We start from the raw sequence: 19606 nt of genomic DNA on the forward strand, positions 1-19606 counted from the left end.
CAGCATGTAACTCATTAACGTGAGTGGCCCCTGAAAGTTTCGTTTGAAAATTCAATAAAGTATAAATCATTTGCGCAAATAAAAAAAAAAGTTTATCTTTCTGAAATATATTATTAATCTGTTACAAGCCCTCTAAATTGATTATTTTTTTGTAAATAATTAAAATAAATGATCTACTGATGATAAATGAGCTTGGGCCAATTTTTCATTGCGAATATAAATATTAAGAGACAGTACCAAAATTTAACTGACATTATATCGAATACATGATTTGATATTCTAAGCTAAAAATATCAATTTATTTAGATTGTTTATATGCAAAGAAGTACTCAGTATTACGTAATTCAATGATATTTTAAGTATTTTGCAGTACCGCCACCTCTCGTTTGGAGTTGTAAATTTACGTGGTAAACAACTTTTATTTGTTTGGAATGGATCCAGTATTGCAAATCAAGGAAAAGTTATTCTTTTTCGTATTTCAGAACTGAAATTCATTTGTCGTCTGATATCCTTCAGTAGTTTTTCATTTCGATCATATTATGGTTGTTGTTTAGATAATGTTGTATAATCGCCAACAAATATTTTAAGCCCCATCTAATTCGTCTTGTCGCAGTACGTAATATTTTTCGTCCCACCCCTCCAAGGATTACATGATTCAGTTAGTAGTTTCACATGTTTCGTTGTATAGTAATATTAAATTGTTTCAAAAATGTGATTTTTTTTATTTAACTTAGAGATTAAGTGTTAAAAAATCTACGAATAATTTGAAAAAAAATTTATTATTATGTTTTTATTCATGCTATCGGCGCATTGAACATTTCCTGGTAAACAAATTCCCATGACGAGGTCGTTTACGCACATGACGTGATTGTTATTTAGGAAATGTTCGGTTTTGTTTATCAATCTATTTCTTATAATTTGTCTCTTCTTTCATTTATTATTTATCTTAATTAAAATTTTCGAAAATACAATTTAAAAAATGTGTATAAAAGCTTGCTATTTATGAATTTCTAATTATATAACTATGTTTAAAAACACTCTTTTTACCAAGCAATAAGTTATTTATTTCACTTTTCTTATATTTTTTAAGTATGCTATATTTTCAAACAATTTTTTTATAATTACTCTTTAAATAAAATCATTTTATTTTTCTGTGTTCAGTAATTAGTATGCTCATCATCTAATCATATTTCAACATATTCATGTTAGTTTTTGTGTGTTTGTCATTAATGATAATATTTTTAACTATTTAAAATTTGTTTTATCAAGTAAAGTCAGGTTTAAGTTTGTTGATCTAGAATTAGCTTATATTGATATTTTTAGTTTTATCAGTCATTCTCATCATAAAAACAATATGCTCTGTAAATTAAACTGTACATGATAATCTTTTAGGATATTTCGTTTTCAAAATTATTAAAATATATTATTTCACTTCATATAAAATATATATATGATTTCATTTTGTATAAGAAACTCAAAACTTTCAAAGTAAAATTTTTTTCTAGAATTTCTTTCTCTCCTTAAATTTTATCTTAATGAATTTGTCTGAAGATTTCATTTGAATAATTAATCAGTGTTAGATTGAGGTTCTTATTAAAATATTAAGTTGCGACTGATTGGTATGTTAAAGTATTATCTCTCGTTGATAAATATTTCCACTAAATTACTTTCACTTTGAAGCATTATTATTTTATCTCATTTGAAAGTGCAATTGAAAATAAAAATCTTTTTTCTGTCTTTATAAACATCTCATCTTGATTGAAATATGAATTTCATGATAGATTTTTATTATCTTTCAACTTCGCTGTTTTTTCCTAAAGTACAATTTTTGCAATTTTTTTTTCCTATTTAGTTTTGTGGGAATCCAGGTTGGAAAAAATCTTTAGATAGGAGTGTTTTAATAAGATTAAAGTAAAATTTTATTTAAAAATTTTATGTTTGTGATTGTGAAAAACTGTAACTAGAAAAAAATCATGTATAATTTTTTTAAAATATAGTTACTATTCCTCAACTACCGTTTTAAATATCAAATTAGAAAAATTTTAATATTTATATTGCAAAAATTAGTAATTTTTTTAAATCAATTTTCTTAGGACATAAAAAATTTTTTTACATATTTTTTTGAAAAGTTTAAAAGAAAATTTTTGCCATGCAAATATATGAAATATGCAAGTGTACACATGACCCTTCTTTGGGCAACCTGCTGTGTAAGTGACTCTTCACTCCAAGAGGTTATCCACACCTAATTAAGTCTGTTTATGAATGATTTGTTCGCAAGTAATACATTTCTTTGAAGCTAGTTGTTATCAAGGTTATATCACTGTGTAATAATATAATTTTTTCCTGCAGTTATGTATTTAAGAATTTTATCTAAATTATTTGGATGTTTAGAAAAAAAATTGCTTCTGCATAAAAATTAAAGGATAACAAAAATGTTTATAAATTTTTTTAATGATTTCCTGATTCTTACTTCTTGTAATTATTTTTAGGATAATGCAGCATGATCTTTAAGTTACTACCAACAATGTAAATGTAACTCTCTTTAAAAAAAGTCTTCTAGACTTTTAAAATTATGTCTGATAAAAAAGACGATAAGTCAAATATGGCTAATCCAGCAGGATCTGGATTACTATCTGACATTCGAAAGGCTGGGATTCTTAGAAAACTAAAAGTAAGTTTATTAATTCATTTAAGCTGCATTCTGTAATTTAGTTATACTCAACTGCATGCTATTAATATTTAAATATAAATCTTTAATATTGATCCATATGTATGTTTTAATGTTATAGAATAATTTTGATTGGCCAATTTAATAAAATAAAAAAAAACTGACATTTTCTTCAAGAGTAACTATTTTAAAAAGATGTTTTTTTAAAAAAAAATTTCTTCTTTATTTAGTAAATATGCTCAAATTGATTTGATGGACAATGACATTTAAAATTAAGGTTACTAATTTTTAACTATAAAAGCAACTTATTTGATTTGTTTAAGAAGTATTCAAAATTAATGATATGGAAATTTATGCAGCTTAAGAGTAAATTTAATCTTTTTAAAGTTTTTTTTTTTAAAAATTAAAATGAGGTAAAGGGCCATTAAAATGTTATGTAAACATACTATATTTTTAAAGCTTTCAGACTCTCTTGTGAGCAAGAATGAAACAAATTGCAATTTTTCCTTTCTCCACTGTGCTTATATGATTTTTCTTTTTAATAAGGATTTTTATTTCAAATGAAATTATTTTTCTATTTATAATTTGTTTTCTGACATAATGGGACTTTATTATCTTACATATGTATCTCTTATCTTAAGTGCTTACATAATATTTGAACTGCTTTAAATAGTTATTTTTTACTTTACTAGAAAGTTGATGAGTTTCTATTTCTTTATCTGAGTTTTGAAAAATTATAAATTATAATTTATTAAATATCCACGTTCATCACTTTGTCAGGTTAAAATGCGAAGAGGGACTTAAAAAAAAAGTTTATGTGCTTGTTGCCATTTATAGACGTAATAGAGAGTTCTTGCTTAAATGATATTAATAAGAACCTTCATGAAGCAACTGAGTAGACGGTATCATTTTAAAGTTTAACATTTGAACACAGTTTTGTGTATCCGTTAAAATGTTATTTTTTTCCACCACAGATATAACCTGAAATAAATATCAGTTTAATAATATGTTCGCAAAATATCATGGTAGTTACATTTTGTATAAACAGTTTTGAGAACATGTTTTAAATATTTAAGTTAACAAACTTAATGTATAAAGCTTTTAAGAAATAATATTTAGCTTATACATGGTTATTTAAATTTCTAAAAAGAGTAAAGGAATTTTATTGTTTATGATAATAGATTCATTAAAGAAAATTATTAACAGTATTATGGTTGCTTAAAAGGTCATGAAAATTTAATTCAGAGTTTGAAATAAAGGGAAAATAAAATCTTTGCACTTAAGCTCCTTTTAATTTTAAGTTTTTGTATAAAAGATTTTCTTTTATTTTTCAGACTATGAAAAAGAAGTATTTTGTTTTAAGAACTGAATCTGATAGTGGACCTGCAAGGTTAGAATATTATGACAGTGAGAAGAAATATAAAGCTGGAGGTGTTGCAAAAAGAAGCATATCTATAAAGACTTGTTTTAATATAAACCGTAAAATAGATGCAAAGCACAAATTTGCTATTGCATTGTACACTAAAGACGATTGTTTTTCTGTTGTTACGGATAATGAAAATTCTCGAGAAGACTGGTTAAATGCCATGTTGGAATTGCAGCTTGATGGTCCATGCATGAACGGTGGTGCTAAATTAAAACCAAAGTTTGGTAAGTATCTACCAAACTTTTTTTTAAAATTTATTTTTGACTGTTTCAGAGATGTTTCTAAAGAATGCTGATTGTGAAATTTTATAAAACTTCCTAATTATCATGTAAGGAAATTTTAAATATAAAGTAGTTATTGAAGGGAAATTAAAAAAAATTTGGAAATGAAATGTACAATTCTCTATTTGTTAACAGAAAATTGAAGGAAAATATTTAAAACTCAATTAAAATATATTTAAAAATCGAAAACATCAAATGTTTTTAAGTACCTGAAACATAATTTTAATATCCTAACAAATACAAAATGTTTTCTTAAATAACATCAGAATTTTAAACAGCTTTAAATCTTTGCATTTATTATTATCTATCAACATTTTATATTAACCGTTTGATGGATGGCATTATACAAGGTTCAAAAATTGTCTGTTTAAGTATTTTTCAAAAAAATCAAAACCTCAAAAAAGAATCCTTCACAAAATTTGAAAATTCCTTAATCAATCCTTTAACAAAACCCATTTTTTAAAATTGTATTTGATTAATCTTTTATTTTGTTTTTATATTTTCAAATGAAAAAGTAATTTTAAATTGTAGAAATGAATTTTTGTGGGACTAAATGTGCATTTTTATATGATGACTTAAATAAAAGTTTATTTGCTAACATCTGTTGTAAGACTGATATTTATTTTTCCATTTCGAAAGTGCTTGTTTATAGATTTTTCTGTATTTAAAAATTCTTAAATGAATGAAATTCTTAGCTAAATTATATGTATGATGTAGGTGTTATCAGTTTTAATTTTTTTTGAAATTTTTGCTATACTTCCATTTTTTTTATTCTTATCTTATTTCTGTTGCTATATAGTCTAAAAGTTTAGTAATCAATAAAGCAGTTTTTGTGACCACAGTTTTTACTACAGCCAGGGTGCGTAGCGTTTGTAAAAAGTACTTAAAGGTGCTTTTTTGGGCATTTCGTTTTTAAAAGCTTTTAAAGGTGCATTTTTCAGCTGGCGTTTTTAAAAAGTGCTTTTTTTTCCCCTTCAGTGATATCTGGTGGATCCCATGCATTTCACGAAAAATGGGGTGTTTGCTACGTAATCATTCACGCTGACTTCAAGTCGTACCCACGTTATGACTTGCGCATGCGCACAGACTTGAAACCGAAACCCTAGTGCTCCAATTCGGATGGAGAATATCAGATCCTTATGAAATGTTTTTCTTCTTAATTTATTTTGATTTTATTATTGTTTATTTTACTTCTAACACTTTTTTGACGTAGGGGGTACGGGTACTTTTGTTCTGAGTTCAGGGTCAAGTTGAATTCACTCGATGATGTGGGAAAGTACTGATTGTTTCGATTTACGTCTGTTTCTTTTTGGGTTTTTTTTTAATGCTAAAACTGTTTGCAAAAAGTTTTTGTTTTTCAATGATATCACTGATTGAATATGAATTTTTTGAGTGCTTGAAAATTTTTGTAAAGTGCTTGAAAAGTTTTTAAAAAGTGCTTATTTTTGATTCAAAGATTTGGCTACGCACCCTGTACAGCACATTGTAAAAAATTTACTTATTTCTGTCACATTTTGTATGAACTTATAACTACCAAGAAAATTGCACACTTAGTTTCAAAATTCCTTAGACTTTCAAATTTTTTTACGGATTTGCAATGAAGTCTTCATAACTCTCAAGCAGCAAAAAAAAAAGACAAAAAACAAAAAATAATAAAAAAATTTTATAGTCGGAATTTGAAATTCTTGGATTGTAATAGCATATTTTTTTAAAAAAGAAATATCAAGATTTTAAAAACTAAATAAAAATCTCTCCGCTATAGTCTGATTTAGGAAATTGCATGGATTTACCATAAAATCCCCACAGAGTTCCTCTAAAAGTGATTTTTTAAATGTTACATTTGAAATTCCCCAGACAAAATGTCTTTTTAAAATATTGAAAAAAATATGTGATAATTGCCGAAAAGGAGATTGACTAAACAACGTTAATTTTATCGCTGGTAGCATTGTGAAACGAAAAAGTAATGATTCAAATGTGATATTCTTTGTATGTTTTAATGAAACCATCGATTTTAGAAACTGCCTAACAATAATATCAGAAGTTATTGGCTAAGCCTTTGTTATCTTGTTCAAGGTTGTTTTCTCTTCCTTTATTGGTTGCACCACTTTTTTTCTCATTACGATTTTCCATCATTCTGCATTTGCACACAGAAAAAGGTTTTTATTTATAGGACTGCAATATAGTATATCCATTTTTTATGCTTTTATTTGTCCTTAATTCACTTTGCTTTACATTATTGAAACAAGACCTGCACTAACAACTTCAAATTATTAGCCAAAGGCAAATCTTAACAATTTTTTATAATAAATTTTTTTCCCATTGAAAAATTCAAATCAAAATATAAATTTACTTTAAACTGAACTATTTTATAAAATTCAAATCAGGAGTAATTTTACAGTTGGGGAGAGAAGTAAATGAGCAATGAATGGGAGATCGGATGAAAAATGTAGATGTTTTATCATCTTGGAGGTAAATAAATAGAAATATGTTGGGGATCATTTTTGATAACTTCTTAGACTAGAGTAGTAATATAAGGATAAACCTGAAGCAACATTTGGTTCTATCAGACTATCTTTTAAATGTATATATATTTCATTTTAAGTTAAACGTTTCATACAAGTCTTATTTTTAATAAAAGAATTCTTTACTGTCTCGCTTATTTTTTATTGTAGCGATGTAATCATTCGAAGAAACAAGAATAACTGTAGAAGATAAGTTATTTGAATAATGTAATTCTACATCATACTGATTTAAGGTGTTTAAGGTAGATGTGTAAGGTAGCCACAGATATTTTTTTTTCTTTCTATTTCTAGGTTTTTTTTTTGTAAATTTTCAACTATATATATATTTTTTGATAGCTGTTATTCGTGTTTTATGTGTCTTGCATTTTTATTAAAGTTTTTTTTCCCTTTACCTTATACCAATAATACAGTTAAATTTTGATTATTTATTAAAAGCGCCTAAACTTATTTCTATATAAAAAATAATGTGTTAATGATTTTTTATTTTATTTTAATTTTGCTGCTCGGCTGCAGAGTATTCGGTCAAATCACTATTCCTTACATTCTTAGATACAAGATTTGTTCAGATAAAATTCGTATTTATGTAGTTTTCAGGATTGAAGAGAATCTGTTTTTATTATTTTAGAAATACTCATTAGCCAGTATTCTTTGCCAAAGCACAATTTGTTTTGCCAAATTTCGGATTTGATCGCATTTGGCGAGGTAGCAAATGCTTAACACAAGCCTTGTCCAAACCATAAGATTTACTAAAAAATGGTCAGAAAAAGAAGATCTAAAGATTATTACACAAAAGTGCTGTTTAAAATTGTTGTCATGATAATGTATTAAAAAATCAGGATTTTAAAAACAGAGTACATTTATATGGTACTTATTGAAAAAACACTATAAAAAAATTAAGGAAGATCTAAGGCTAGTGAAATTTAGTTTTGCTCATGTACAGCAAAAGAATAGCTTATGGCTGATGTGAATTTGATTTTTCTTTTGTTTTACTAAGCAGCATTACATAATGTTTATAAGTAATACTTGTAAGTTTAAGTCAAATATACTTCATAACAGTCGTGAGCTTATATTTTCAACTATAATGCATTTCAAGATAGTGAGAGTAGAGAAGTACAACACTTTCAAGACCTTGGAACTTTTTTCAAAGGGATATAAGATAAATTTCTAATTCAATTTTTTTCGTAACTTTTTCAAAAATTTTATTCTTATGCCTGTAAAATACATATCACTATAGAAATATATAGAAGTTATTAAAAAAAATTTATTTCTTCAGACCAGAACTGTTATATTCAACAAATATTTTTCACTATATTCTCCACTGCTTTTCTTGAAATCTCAAAACGCATGCTTGATAGGAAATCTTAGATTAATACCTGTTGTAATCCGTACTTTTGCACAATTATTTCTGTTACAACAGCTACAAAAGTATTTAAAATGATCTAAACATATCATCAGCTATGGAACTAATTACACCAAGTGGAAAATACTAAAAAACATGCTAGGATGTATACCATCTCTAGCAAATATTCAAACACAACTTTTTTTTTAAAATAAAAAATTTTGGGATTTTATATTTGGTTATGCAATTGATAAACTATTTTCACAAAACCTATATAAAGTACCAGCTTGTGAATTAAAAATCACTTTATTTTTTCCAGAACATGTTTGGCAGGTGACGGTTGGAGATAAATCGTTAGCATCTTCACGCAATATGAAGGGGCTCTATCGACTATGTTTAACCCCTAGTGCTTTGGCTTTAGTCAAGGTTGATCAGTCTGATAATCCAGAAACACTGGAATTTCCTGTAAGTTTAGTTTACTCAATTGTAATGATTGATTTTACATTTTGTCTCTTAATGGGTCTTCTCTACAAATAGGCTATTTTCAGTTAGAGACAACTGGAAAAAAAAAATTGTTAGAAATTTCCAATTTTGTTTGTAATTAAATACAGAAGAAGGTACTAAATAAAATTAAAAAAAAACAAAAACAAATCTGCCACCATGAACATCACAGTGGCTTAGTTTTTGAGAGGAACCAAATTAAAATAAACTGTCACAATAGCTCTCTAAATTTCATACACCAGTAGAAATTTCTTATCTGCTAAATATTTGCAAAGAGATTATTTTTATCTCTTTCTTGTTTTTTCTTGATGAATTTAAGTTGATGATTCATAAAATATTTATTTATTTGTCTAAATATTTAGGGAGACAATAACTCCCTATCACCATCAACATCCATATCTGTCATGTTTAATATTTAAAAGTATACTAAGATTATTATTATTTTTTTAAAGTGAGAAAGTGGTAACAAGACACAGGAATAATAATTTTAATTATAAACATGTTTAAAATAATTTCAATGCATATATTTAAATATATCTGTCTTTAACTGCTATATAAAATAACGTGAAAGAAATTTTTTTTTTTTTTTTTGACCGTCACTAAAATTTAATATTTTTACTGTAAAAAAATTAGAAAATTTTTGTTTTTAAAGCTTAATCTCATAAATAAAATTAAAATAACACTATATATTCTTAAACTATCTCTTTAGAGAGAATAAAACATTTATTATTAATACATTCTTAGAAAGTAACTTCATAAATTACAAAAGTTTAATTTTCTCACAATGCGGGAATGATAAGTGAGGGAATGAAAATGTAAACCAGGGGTCTGTCCAAGCCGAATTTACTACCATTTAGCCGTACCTTCACAAGTTCAACTTTAGGATACAAAATACTTTTTCTTAAAATTTTATTTTTGTATCCCTTACGAAACGATAAATCCATATTTTTGTGTGGATTTTTTGATATTTTTAATTTTTCACAAATTATGTCTAAATTTTCACAAAATAGGTACCTCTCAGAAAAACCTAGATAGACCCCTGTAAACAGTATTTGCCATAAACTAATTCCCATGAATGAAATTAAAATAACATTATATATTCTTTAAGTATCCTTTTAGGAGAAATTGAAACTCTTATTACATTTTTTGTAATAGCATCATATTAAAAATATCGAATATAAAAACCATGTAAAAAATGCTGTTAAAATGATATATAACTGACGCAAAACTTATCATAAAACGAGGAGAAATTGTGGTAGAATCTAATGCATCAAATAGTGATAACTCAAATTTGAATTTTGAACGTTGCGAAAAAACTATCAAATGACTTAAAATTATGATGAAATCATCATGAATCGAGCGCTTCAAAAATGTGATAACTCAAGTTCAAAAAACGCATGTCGTAATAATGTATAAATGTTTGTCATATGACATATAGGGGAGTGTCAGGTACCCCCGCCCACTGCCAATTTCATATGTATAGAATATTTTTTCAAGTAAATGGGCCATTGGACATTAATTGTTATATTAAAAAAAGACTATTTTCAAAGTTTCCAAGTATTTATGATAAAATATTCGTGATATACTCAAGTATTTGATGTACTCAAGTATTTGTGATAAAAATGATAAATGAGGTTTATCTATTGTCAATACATTGGTCATTTTCATTTACACCTGAAAAAGCAGTCAAAAAACATAATTTTTGTAACTGGGCGGGGCTACCAGACACATTTTGAAAAGAGCTGAGAAACATGTTTTTTTTTAAATTTCTATTTTTTTAAGTTAAGCCATTTTTTTGGTTTATTCTTTTTGCATTATTTAATTAGATGATAAAACAATCGAAACATACAAAAATATTGATTATTACTCAATATTATACAGGAATATAAGCAATACTCTTTAAGTGGGCGGGGCTACCCGACTGTCCCCTATTATATACAATTTGAAAATCTATAGGGGAAGGGTCAGGAAAAAAACCAGATTGATTCCGGCTGAAACACAATATATTTCTGTTGAGAGAACTAACAGAAAACCACGTGGATTTACCAAGGAGGAAAAAAAAAGACATAAAAGTCGTTTAATATACGTTGTTTAATATATCGGGGCGCATGTTCAGATTTGTAGGGCATGCGGGTCAAATTTTTTTTTTTTTTTTAGATAGGCAAATGGGGCGCACCGCAAACCCCGCCTAGAATTAATCCTGTATAAGGTAAAAAAAGTAATTGAAAGACTTTTAACATACTTTATTTGTATTTTTTTTAACTTCTTAAGCTGTGCACTATGAACTTCCTTTAAAGCAAATATCAATTATATTATGTTTAATAAATAGTAAGTATTAAATATTTTCTTGAATCTCAATTTTAATGCTTTTATTTATTTAAAATATGATTTTTTTTTAAAAAAAGGTAACTTGTTTGAGCAGTTTATAGTTTGGAAATAAATATTAATTTTGGTTTATATCTTGAAAATAAACATTAATTTAGCCAGCATTGTTAGCATAAAGCTGCGTAATCAATTTAAAAATTTCATTTATTTTTTAGTTGATGAGTATAAGAAGATGCGGGCATACTAACAATTATTTTGTTATTGAACTTGGTCGATCTTCCGTAACTGGAGCTGGGGAATTGTGGCTTGAAACTGAAGATGTTGTCATAGCTCAAAATATGCATGAAGTCACTCTTAAGTAAGGAGATCAGTTTATTACAAATGGTGTAAAGTTTATTAAACTCTTAAATTATTTAAAACTTTTCCACATTCAATGATATGTTATTGCTTTTGATTGTATATAAATTTAAGTTAATCTAATATTTTAAATTATGAAATAGGGCACGTAAACCTACTGTACATATTTAAAAATACTTTATTTCAAACGGAATTGAATTCTATATATTAAAAATATGAAGGATTGCCACAAATTGAAAAATATGGCCCCAATGGTTTCGCTCAAAGGTTTATTTCCTTTATTATTAATTTACTGAGATAGTTTCTCCCATAGTGATATGATTTAATAATATCCCTATATAAGACCCACATATTAAGATAACCAAATGTTCTACCACTCTTCTTATTAGATTTTCGATACTGTAATTTTCTGTTTGTTGCTATCTCCATGTTTTGATGGCCAAGAATTTTTGTAAAGAAATAAAAATTGCTTAGTAGTCAAACTTTCCTTAAATTTTTATCAAGTTGATTGGTTTGGTTGACTTTGGTTTCTCTCTACTTAATAGTGTTAGTTATGTCTATTTGTTTTCCATTGAATCATTGTATTAATTTTACCATAATATCCTTTTTAAAAGTTATGTTTGAAAAACATAAATAGCACACCTTTTCCATGTTGATTTTCGATTTTCGCTACGAATCATGCAAAAAGACGCAGTTCACATTGTTCTATTTAACATTTTCACAGTTAATTCAACCCCAATCTATTTTGATGTATTGTCGGTCCGTAGCGTATGAAAGTGCCATTTGTTTTACATGATTCAAAACTTCGAGATTTTTGACAATTGTCAAAAATAATGCCAAAAGTTTTTTTTTTGACATGATGGTTGAAACAAGAAAAAACAGTCAATTTTTAAAAACTTTCCAATCCTGCCTAATTGTGATATTTTTTTTTTTAAAGTGCTAGAAAATATTTTTTGAGTGCTTGAAAAGTGCTTAAAAGATGCTTATTTTTTGTTGAATAATTTGGCTAAGCACCCTGTTTAATTAGTTCAAGACCAGCCTATATTAGTAGGGTTTCAATTCATTAGTTTTTTCAGTTTTACAAAAATAATAAATTAGCTAAATTGCTAGTACCTTTAGACATTGTTTTACATTCTAGAAAACCCACTTTTGGTGGCCGACTTCCTCCGGGTCATGAATTTCATGGACATTGTTCAGCCCTGCTAATTTTGGACATTGTTTTATAAAGAAATTTTCTTAAGTCTACTATAATAGATGGTGCAATTTTTACTGTTCTGCTCTATCTAGTTCTAAAACAGAAAAGTTTCTTTTAGACTGCATAAATCATGTATCAACAGATTAGTTTTTGTCGCAAAAGTCAGAACTCTAGGAATTTATTTTTTGTTATAAATCTTGGTTGATCTAAAATTGTTAATCTTAAGTTTATAAAGATTGCTTCTTAAGACTGATCTAATAAATTCAGCCACATAAAACTAGCTTAAATAATTCTTGAAAATTAAATGAGCTCTTTTACCATTGTTTTTAGTGCGATGAAATCTTGTCGGGAGCATGAAGATCTGGGTCCTCTTTCAAGACCAAGGAGTGCATCTAACAGTGAAAATTCCAGACCTATTGCAACTAGAAGACCAGTTGCTGTAGTTAGTCCACAAACTATATCTTATGGAGGTATCAGAGATCGTTGTGATAGTATGCCCTCAAGATCTCGCACTATTAGTGAAGGACAGCAAGTCAATAACAGGTATTTTCATACTTAAAATACAATCGAACTTCAATTTGACGGCTCCTAAGCATCAAAAGATTACTAGCATACATACTAGATTGATGTTACCCTATAACTGTGGCCTATAAACCCCGCATTCAATTCAACCCTATTACTCTTATGACAATAAATCAAAATTTGAACTGATAGAAAACTACAATTAAACAGGAAAAAAATATATTGATTTTTCTTTCGTAATATTGTATCATTATTTCTGATAGAAAAAAAACAAAGGTGTTTTATTTTCTCAATCTCTTTTTTAGATGCTAATAATTTTGAGTAATTCTACTCCTAGCTGAATGCTTATACATTCAAAACTACTTGAAAAGGGTTCCCAATAATTCGAAGTCTTGGATTTTTCAATAGACATCTGGACCTGTGAATATCAGATAACTGGCTTTATTAATCATTTGAGAGTGATATATTTGCATGATAAAATATTCTAAATAAGCAATAGTTTAGTTTTTTCCTTTTCTTCCTTTTCTACTAGATGCTATTTTATAAAGTGAATTTTCTTAGTTTAAGTTTGTTTTGAAAACTAATTTTTTCTCTAATGTTCTAGTTATGTTGACTGTTTTTGCATATGTGTATAAAATTTTATTGGTCCTTTTATTTTTATCAATGATAAAGCAAATCTGTTTTTAAATATTTGATTATGTTGAAATGAAAAAGCATTTTTAGGAATGTGCTCTTCAACCAAACCTTGAGAGTCATTCCATAAATTGCAATTCGATTTTGGAATAGTATTTTCTCAATCATTTTATTTTGTTAACCTATGGGCATCATACAGGCGTACCACTTTTCTATGAATTCTGCTAAATTCCTCCTGTATTCTATCATAAGACTTAACAGTTCTAAAACTCCATAAATTGTTATGTTGAACTTGGGGACCATCTTGAAACTGTACATAAGTGATTGAAGTTATCTATTCTACTCCATTACTTTCAGAATTATTTATATTTTTAAATATTGCGATGAGAAAAGATTGATAAATTTTCCTATCATCCTATAATTAAGGGTCTTATAATTATTTACTATTTTAAAGAAAATCAATTTTATATGGTACAGCTGAGTTGCTTCAAAAATTTACATTTTCTTTGTAAATTTATTTAAATGCTTTTAAATTCACGATTACTGTAGTCACAAATAAAGAGTTGTAAACAAATTATTTGAAAAAATAATGTTTGGTAGCATTCAAGTCTAAAGAAACATTTTAGTTAAAAATATTAAGTAATGGTAAAATTATGAAACCAAATTACAATTTTTAACCAAATAATAAATAGTTAAATTATTTTTTGGAAATGGTTTGTGTTCAATTAGTAATGTTATCTTGAAACATAACGAAAAGTTATGTAACTTACCGTAAATAATGTAACTAATTGTAAGTGAAATTATTTTAAATAATTGCTTAAAAAAAGTATTTTTAATATAATATATACTTTGTATAATCTGGCATTTCGTCTGAAAATTAATAATTTTAATTTTGGTTAAATTTGTAATTAATATTTAATTTATGGTTTGGAAAATAGGTTTCTAAAATTTTATGCTGCTATGCAAAGTTCTTTTCTTCCAAAACTGCTGTAGCATATATTAATCCTATCTTAATGGATGAAGCAATAAATTTCATCTCTCTATCCTTGTAATTTTTTAACCTAAATCGAAAGACAAAAATCTTCTGAGACTAATCTAGGAAATTAATCCACATTTGATTTACATTTCGAGATAAAGTTCCTGCTGATTGATTAATTTCTGCCATAACCTGTTGTGAACCTGGTGGTTGTAGAAGTTTAGACTCCTCAACTAGTTGACCAATAGCATGCTGTTCACATTGTGAATAAAGTGCCTTAACTTCTTGGACTAATTAGTACAGATCAATCTGAACTTGGATGAGCTTTAAGCTGACAATGAGGATCGAATTCTGTCTTTCTTTCAAGCTCACGCCTTTAACCACTATGTCATTGTGGCTCAGTTGTTTTTAATGTCTGTATGGGTAAATATGTTTAGCCAGTTCCAAGTCAGTGTAGGTAAGGCACAGTTTAGGAATGGATTAGTCATTTGCCAGGATTTGAACCTGGAATTGAATAATAAATCTTAAATTTCATTTAGTATTAACAAAGTTAAATCTCAATTTTAATTATAGCACTGAAATTAATCAGAGTATCATTTTTTTCTAGAGAAATGTTGGTTTCAAATGCTTTATTTAAGAATCAAGTTTAAATTATTTTTAAAAACAAACATTACACTTGCTTAATATAACTTCATTATTCTTGTACAGTTTTACAACATTTTTAAATAGCCTGAAATGGTATAATGTATGGTATAATGGTAAATAAGTAATAAGTATAATGGTAAATAAGTAATAAGTATAATGGTAAATAAGTAATTTGCAGTAGATGGAATAAAATAAATAACAGTAATCTATGAAATTTGAAGTGATATACTAAAAAAAAATACTGTTTAAAATTACGCATTTTATTTTTTTGACACAATGACTTTTACAAACCTTTTTGAGGTAATTAGACTCACAATTGCTTCAATAATGTCAAATATTTACTAAGTATTTTTGACACAAGACACATCTAATAGCTTGGCCTTAGTCTCTTACAAGAACAAGGTGATAATTACTGGTTTATATTTTTGAATTATTTTTATATTATTTTAATTCTATCAATGAATTATCATTTGATATGAAATTAAAATCTATAAATTTTTTGTATTTTGTTGCATATTTTCATATTTACTTTTATTTTTAAATTTTTTATACTAGTTAGCAGAGATTAAATTGTTTATACCCAATCTGTAGTATTAAATAAAATGTTTATTTTTTTATTCTTTGTACTTTTTTTAAATTTTGATCATTTTATTGTATTTTTCAGAGGAATTTATTCGCATCAATTTGTGTATGATTCATTGAGGCCACATAATAGTAGTTATTCCAGAACGGTGTCCTGCTCACCTCCTGGTAACCATAACCCTCTAAGGTAGAGAATCTTTAGCATTTATTCATTATAAATTTATTTAACATTGCAATAGTGTTGAAAATTTCTTTAAATATAGTAAATATAGTTTAGATATAGTGGAAGATATCAATTTAAGACTACAAAAAGAAAATTACTACATGCTTTTATACAAAACAATTTTGTCGTATGGGCTTAACGATACCTTCCAACATACACAGATTAACTTTAATAACTCCTCAACTTACTCATTTTTCCTTATTAAAGCTAAGCGTACAAATCGAGGTAAATGAGATCAAGAAGTAGTAAAAACTCTCTTAATAGTAACAAAGTAAATTTGAATGTTATTTCTTATATGGAAAGAGATTTTAATGAACATTATAATATTAAACCAATGAAAGACTTTGTTTTCTCCCTTAAGAATAATGATTATTAGAGTCAAAATCTTATTAACTTTTCTTTTATTAATTTACACTTCAAAATTCTTTGTTTTGATCTTGTAAAAACTGAAATGAGTAAAATTTCCTCAAATAAAAAAATTCATTAAATATTATTTATCCTGAGAAATTAATCTTGCTTCGTAATCATGAAGATAATTTTAATTTTTTGGATTTAGTTATTAAAAAAATAAGAAAATATCTGCTTTGTTGATTTATACAATAAAATAAATTATTTTAATTTTGATATGAATAAAGTAATTACTTTGAGTTCTAATATTTCTAAAAAAAATCTATTTAAATATCATTTTTAGTCAAATGAATAGAATTAAAGGAATATGTAGTAATGTTTATTTATCCAAAAAACAAAAAAAAAAAAAACAAATAGACAAACCCTTTCAAAATTTGATTAAAAAAAAACATTGGATACCCAATGAAAGTAATTAAATTCTATATAAAATCGTTAAGTTAATTGTATGTTATTATTAATAAATTGATTAACAACTTGTTTGTTGATTTATATTTTTTCATGTGCAAATCCAATTTGGACAAATCTGTGCAAAACGGACAAGTCATAGTCTCTCTCTCTCTCTTTCTTTTTTAAATTTGTATAATCAAATATCAACCTTATTAATTATAAACTTCTTTAAATTATCCAGTATACATATCCAGTATAATACAGTTGAACCTGTTTATCTCGAAAACCTCTATCTCGAAATTTTTAAAATTCTCTACATTTACTGTCTAAAATCAATGTATTTTCCATGTTTATGTCGAATTTCTAATAATAGAGCTTAAATGTCAAAACTTTTCTTATCAGTAGAACTCGTAGACAGAGATGAATTTCGTGAATCCACAGGAAGTGGGGATGAACAGGTTGGGGGTGTTTCTTGGAATTTCAATCGCTATGTCTGCACTTCCTAAACTAGAAAGGAATACAATGATTCTGGTAATAAGTGAGGGGTTAATGAACTCTTCAACATAGATAAGAAAGCTAAAAATAGAAAATCATTTTTGACCTCAAAATTGCAACCAATGGATCAAAGGATAATTAGGAGTTTTAAAGTGAACTATAGAAAATGATCTATGAGGAATTTGCGATCTTTCTAACCTCAAAGAATAATAGAAACAAATAAGGTTATCAGTAAAAATCTTTTTCAGTGTTAAATGTATGTTAAAAAACTGTTATGTAAATAGGCATATGTGCTATATTTAATTTAAAGAAATGTCTATATTTTTCAACTAAAAACAAAGCACTTTTAGTAGAATTTGTTAATTAAATTTAATTTTTTTATAGTACTTGTATAACTTGAAACCTCTTTATCTCGAATTTTTTGCCTTTCCCGTGAGATTCGAGATAAACAGGTTCGACTGTATAATCTTGCGCGCATCCATTTTCGTGCCGTTCCTTGGTAACTAAAAAATCAAACCCGCTTCAGTACTGCAGTAAGAACTCACCATAAAACAAAATCCCTCTATTTACGCTTTTAGCTCCATTTGCACTTCAGTTTTCATATTTTGTAATCTGGCAATATTACTAGGAAAATATTTTAGCATTTTTGAAAGTTTCCCGTACATATAAGTTTGTTTGAATTTACTACTTGCTTTATAAATTTCGCTATTTTTGAATTGTTTATTGAAAACATTAGTTAATAGTTAAATGAAATAGTTTAATTCTATAAAGTACTTAAAAATAGTTTGGTTAATTTCAATTAAGGGCTTGAAATATTAAAAAAAAAAGGTTTAAATCAACAACAAAAAAAGTTTTTTTTTTTTTCAACCCTGATTTCTAGTTATAAGTTGGTATTTACATTATTTTTCTTGCATTATAATGTTTGTTTTTGGTTTGTGTTATAAGAAAAACAAGCTATCATTACAAAAATAACTAAATTTTATTAATATTTTTTTAATCATGTTTTATTTATATTTTCTAGCCCCAGCTCAAATGATAGTGCTGGTAGTTCTCTTTCTATTGATGAGTTTGATGCTGGTCAACAAACAGATTTTGCTCATGGGTGAGTATTAATTTCTCTTGATTCATAAATTTATTTTTCACTTCACAAATTTAATGCAAGCAATTTTAAATTTTAGACGCTATATCCATTGTCATCCTACTGATGGAGCACTTCATACTGAACCTCCCATCAAAGAAGAGCAACTGGATGATTATGTGCCTATGTCTGTAGGCAAGTACATGTTTAGTTTCCATTATTTAATACTAATAAACTGTTTATAAACTTAGTGTAAATACGTTCACTCATATTAAATTTATTTTTACACAAAAGTTTATGCTTTTTTCTTTTTTTAACATGCTTTATCTAATTATCTTACCGAGTNTTTTTTTTTTTTTTTTTTTTTTTTTTTTTTTTTTTTTTTTTCTTTTTAAGGAAAGAAATGGAAATGTTAGTGAAATTTGAAGTATGGTACTGCTAAATGTTCTATAGTGTTTTTATGATTTATTTCAAGTTTTTTTCATAGTTGGGGATTTGAGTGTAACTCTTAAATCTCAATTTTTTGATTTTAAAATTCTAATAAACAGTTAATTTATTGAATATGTAATTAAAATATTTGTAAAAAGTATTCTTATCAAAAAGTGATTATTCTTTTTTTTTTGTGCAAAAATAAACTTTTGAATCTTTTTTATTTGCAGGAAGTTGTAGTAGTACTACTGATGGTTATTTATCAATGGCTCCTATATCTTCATCTGTTCCAACTAGTATGTCTTTACATTTAAACACTTCTGATGCCATTTCATATCCAAGTTCCTTGCCTTCGATAACTCAACCTAATGACTATATGGAGATGAAGTCCCCTACTGGTAGAGTACAATTTATTTTAATCTTTTTAATTTACTCAAATTATGTATAATATTTATCATGTAAAGTAGTTGGAGTATTCATAGTAGTTAGTAGTTCAATCATGAAATATAACTTCATTTTATTATTTTTTTAATATTAAGGTTTACATTTTATATGAACACAATGTAGTTTTTAACTATGAAAATATTTTATTTAAAATAACTTTTAACTGCAGA

The 19606-nt window shown here is 26.5% G+C and overlaps 1 protein-coding gene across 3 annotated transcripts in view; it reads left to right on the forward strand.

Annotated features, from left to right (window-relative positions):
* The first annotated feature begins 290 nt into the window (after positions 1-290).
* LOC107446916 (insulin receptor substrate 1) overlaps positions 291-19606 on the forward strand; it is a 41899-nt gene continuing 22583 nt past the window's right edge. The window contains exons 1-10 of one of the 3 annotated variants that reach the window (XM_071181418.1): positions 291-407; positions 2490-2671; positions 4003-4318; positions 8556-8701; positions 11278-11420; positions 12945-13157; positions 16055-16159; positions 18507-18587; positions 18664-18762; positions 19227-19390. In XM_071181418.1, coding sequence (XP_071037519.1) covers positions 2573-2671; positions 4003-4318; positions 8556-8701; positions 11278-11420; positions 12945-13157; positions 16055-16159; positions 18507-18587; positions 18664-18762; positions 19227-19390 — 1366 coding nt within the window. In that variant the 5' untranslated portion in view covers positions 291-407; positions 2490-2572. Of the gene's footprint in view, positions 659-2489; positions 2672-4002; positions 4319-8555; positions 8702-11277; positions 11421-12944; positions 13158-16054; positions 16160-18506; positions 18588-18663; positions 18763-19222; positions 19391-19606 lie in introns of all 3 variants that reach the window. The other 2 variants (XM_043039196.2, XM_071181417.1) reach the window with 2 other exon arrangements.

This window comes from Parasteatoda tepidariorum, chromosome 5, assembly GCF_043381705.1.
Source record: "Parasteatoda tepidariorum isolate YZ-2023 chromosome 5, CAS_Ptep_4.0, whole genome shotgun sequence".
NCBI classification, from domain to species: domain Eukaryota; kingdom Metazoa; phylum Arthropoda; class Arachnida; order Araneae; family Theridiidae; genus Parasteatoda; species Parasteatoda tepidariorum.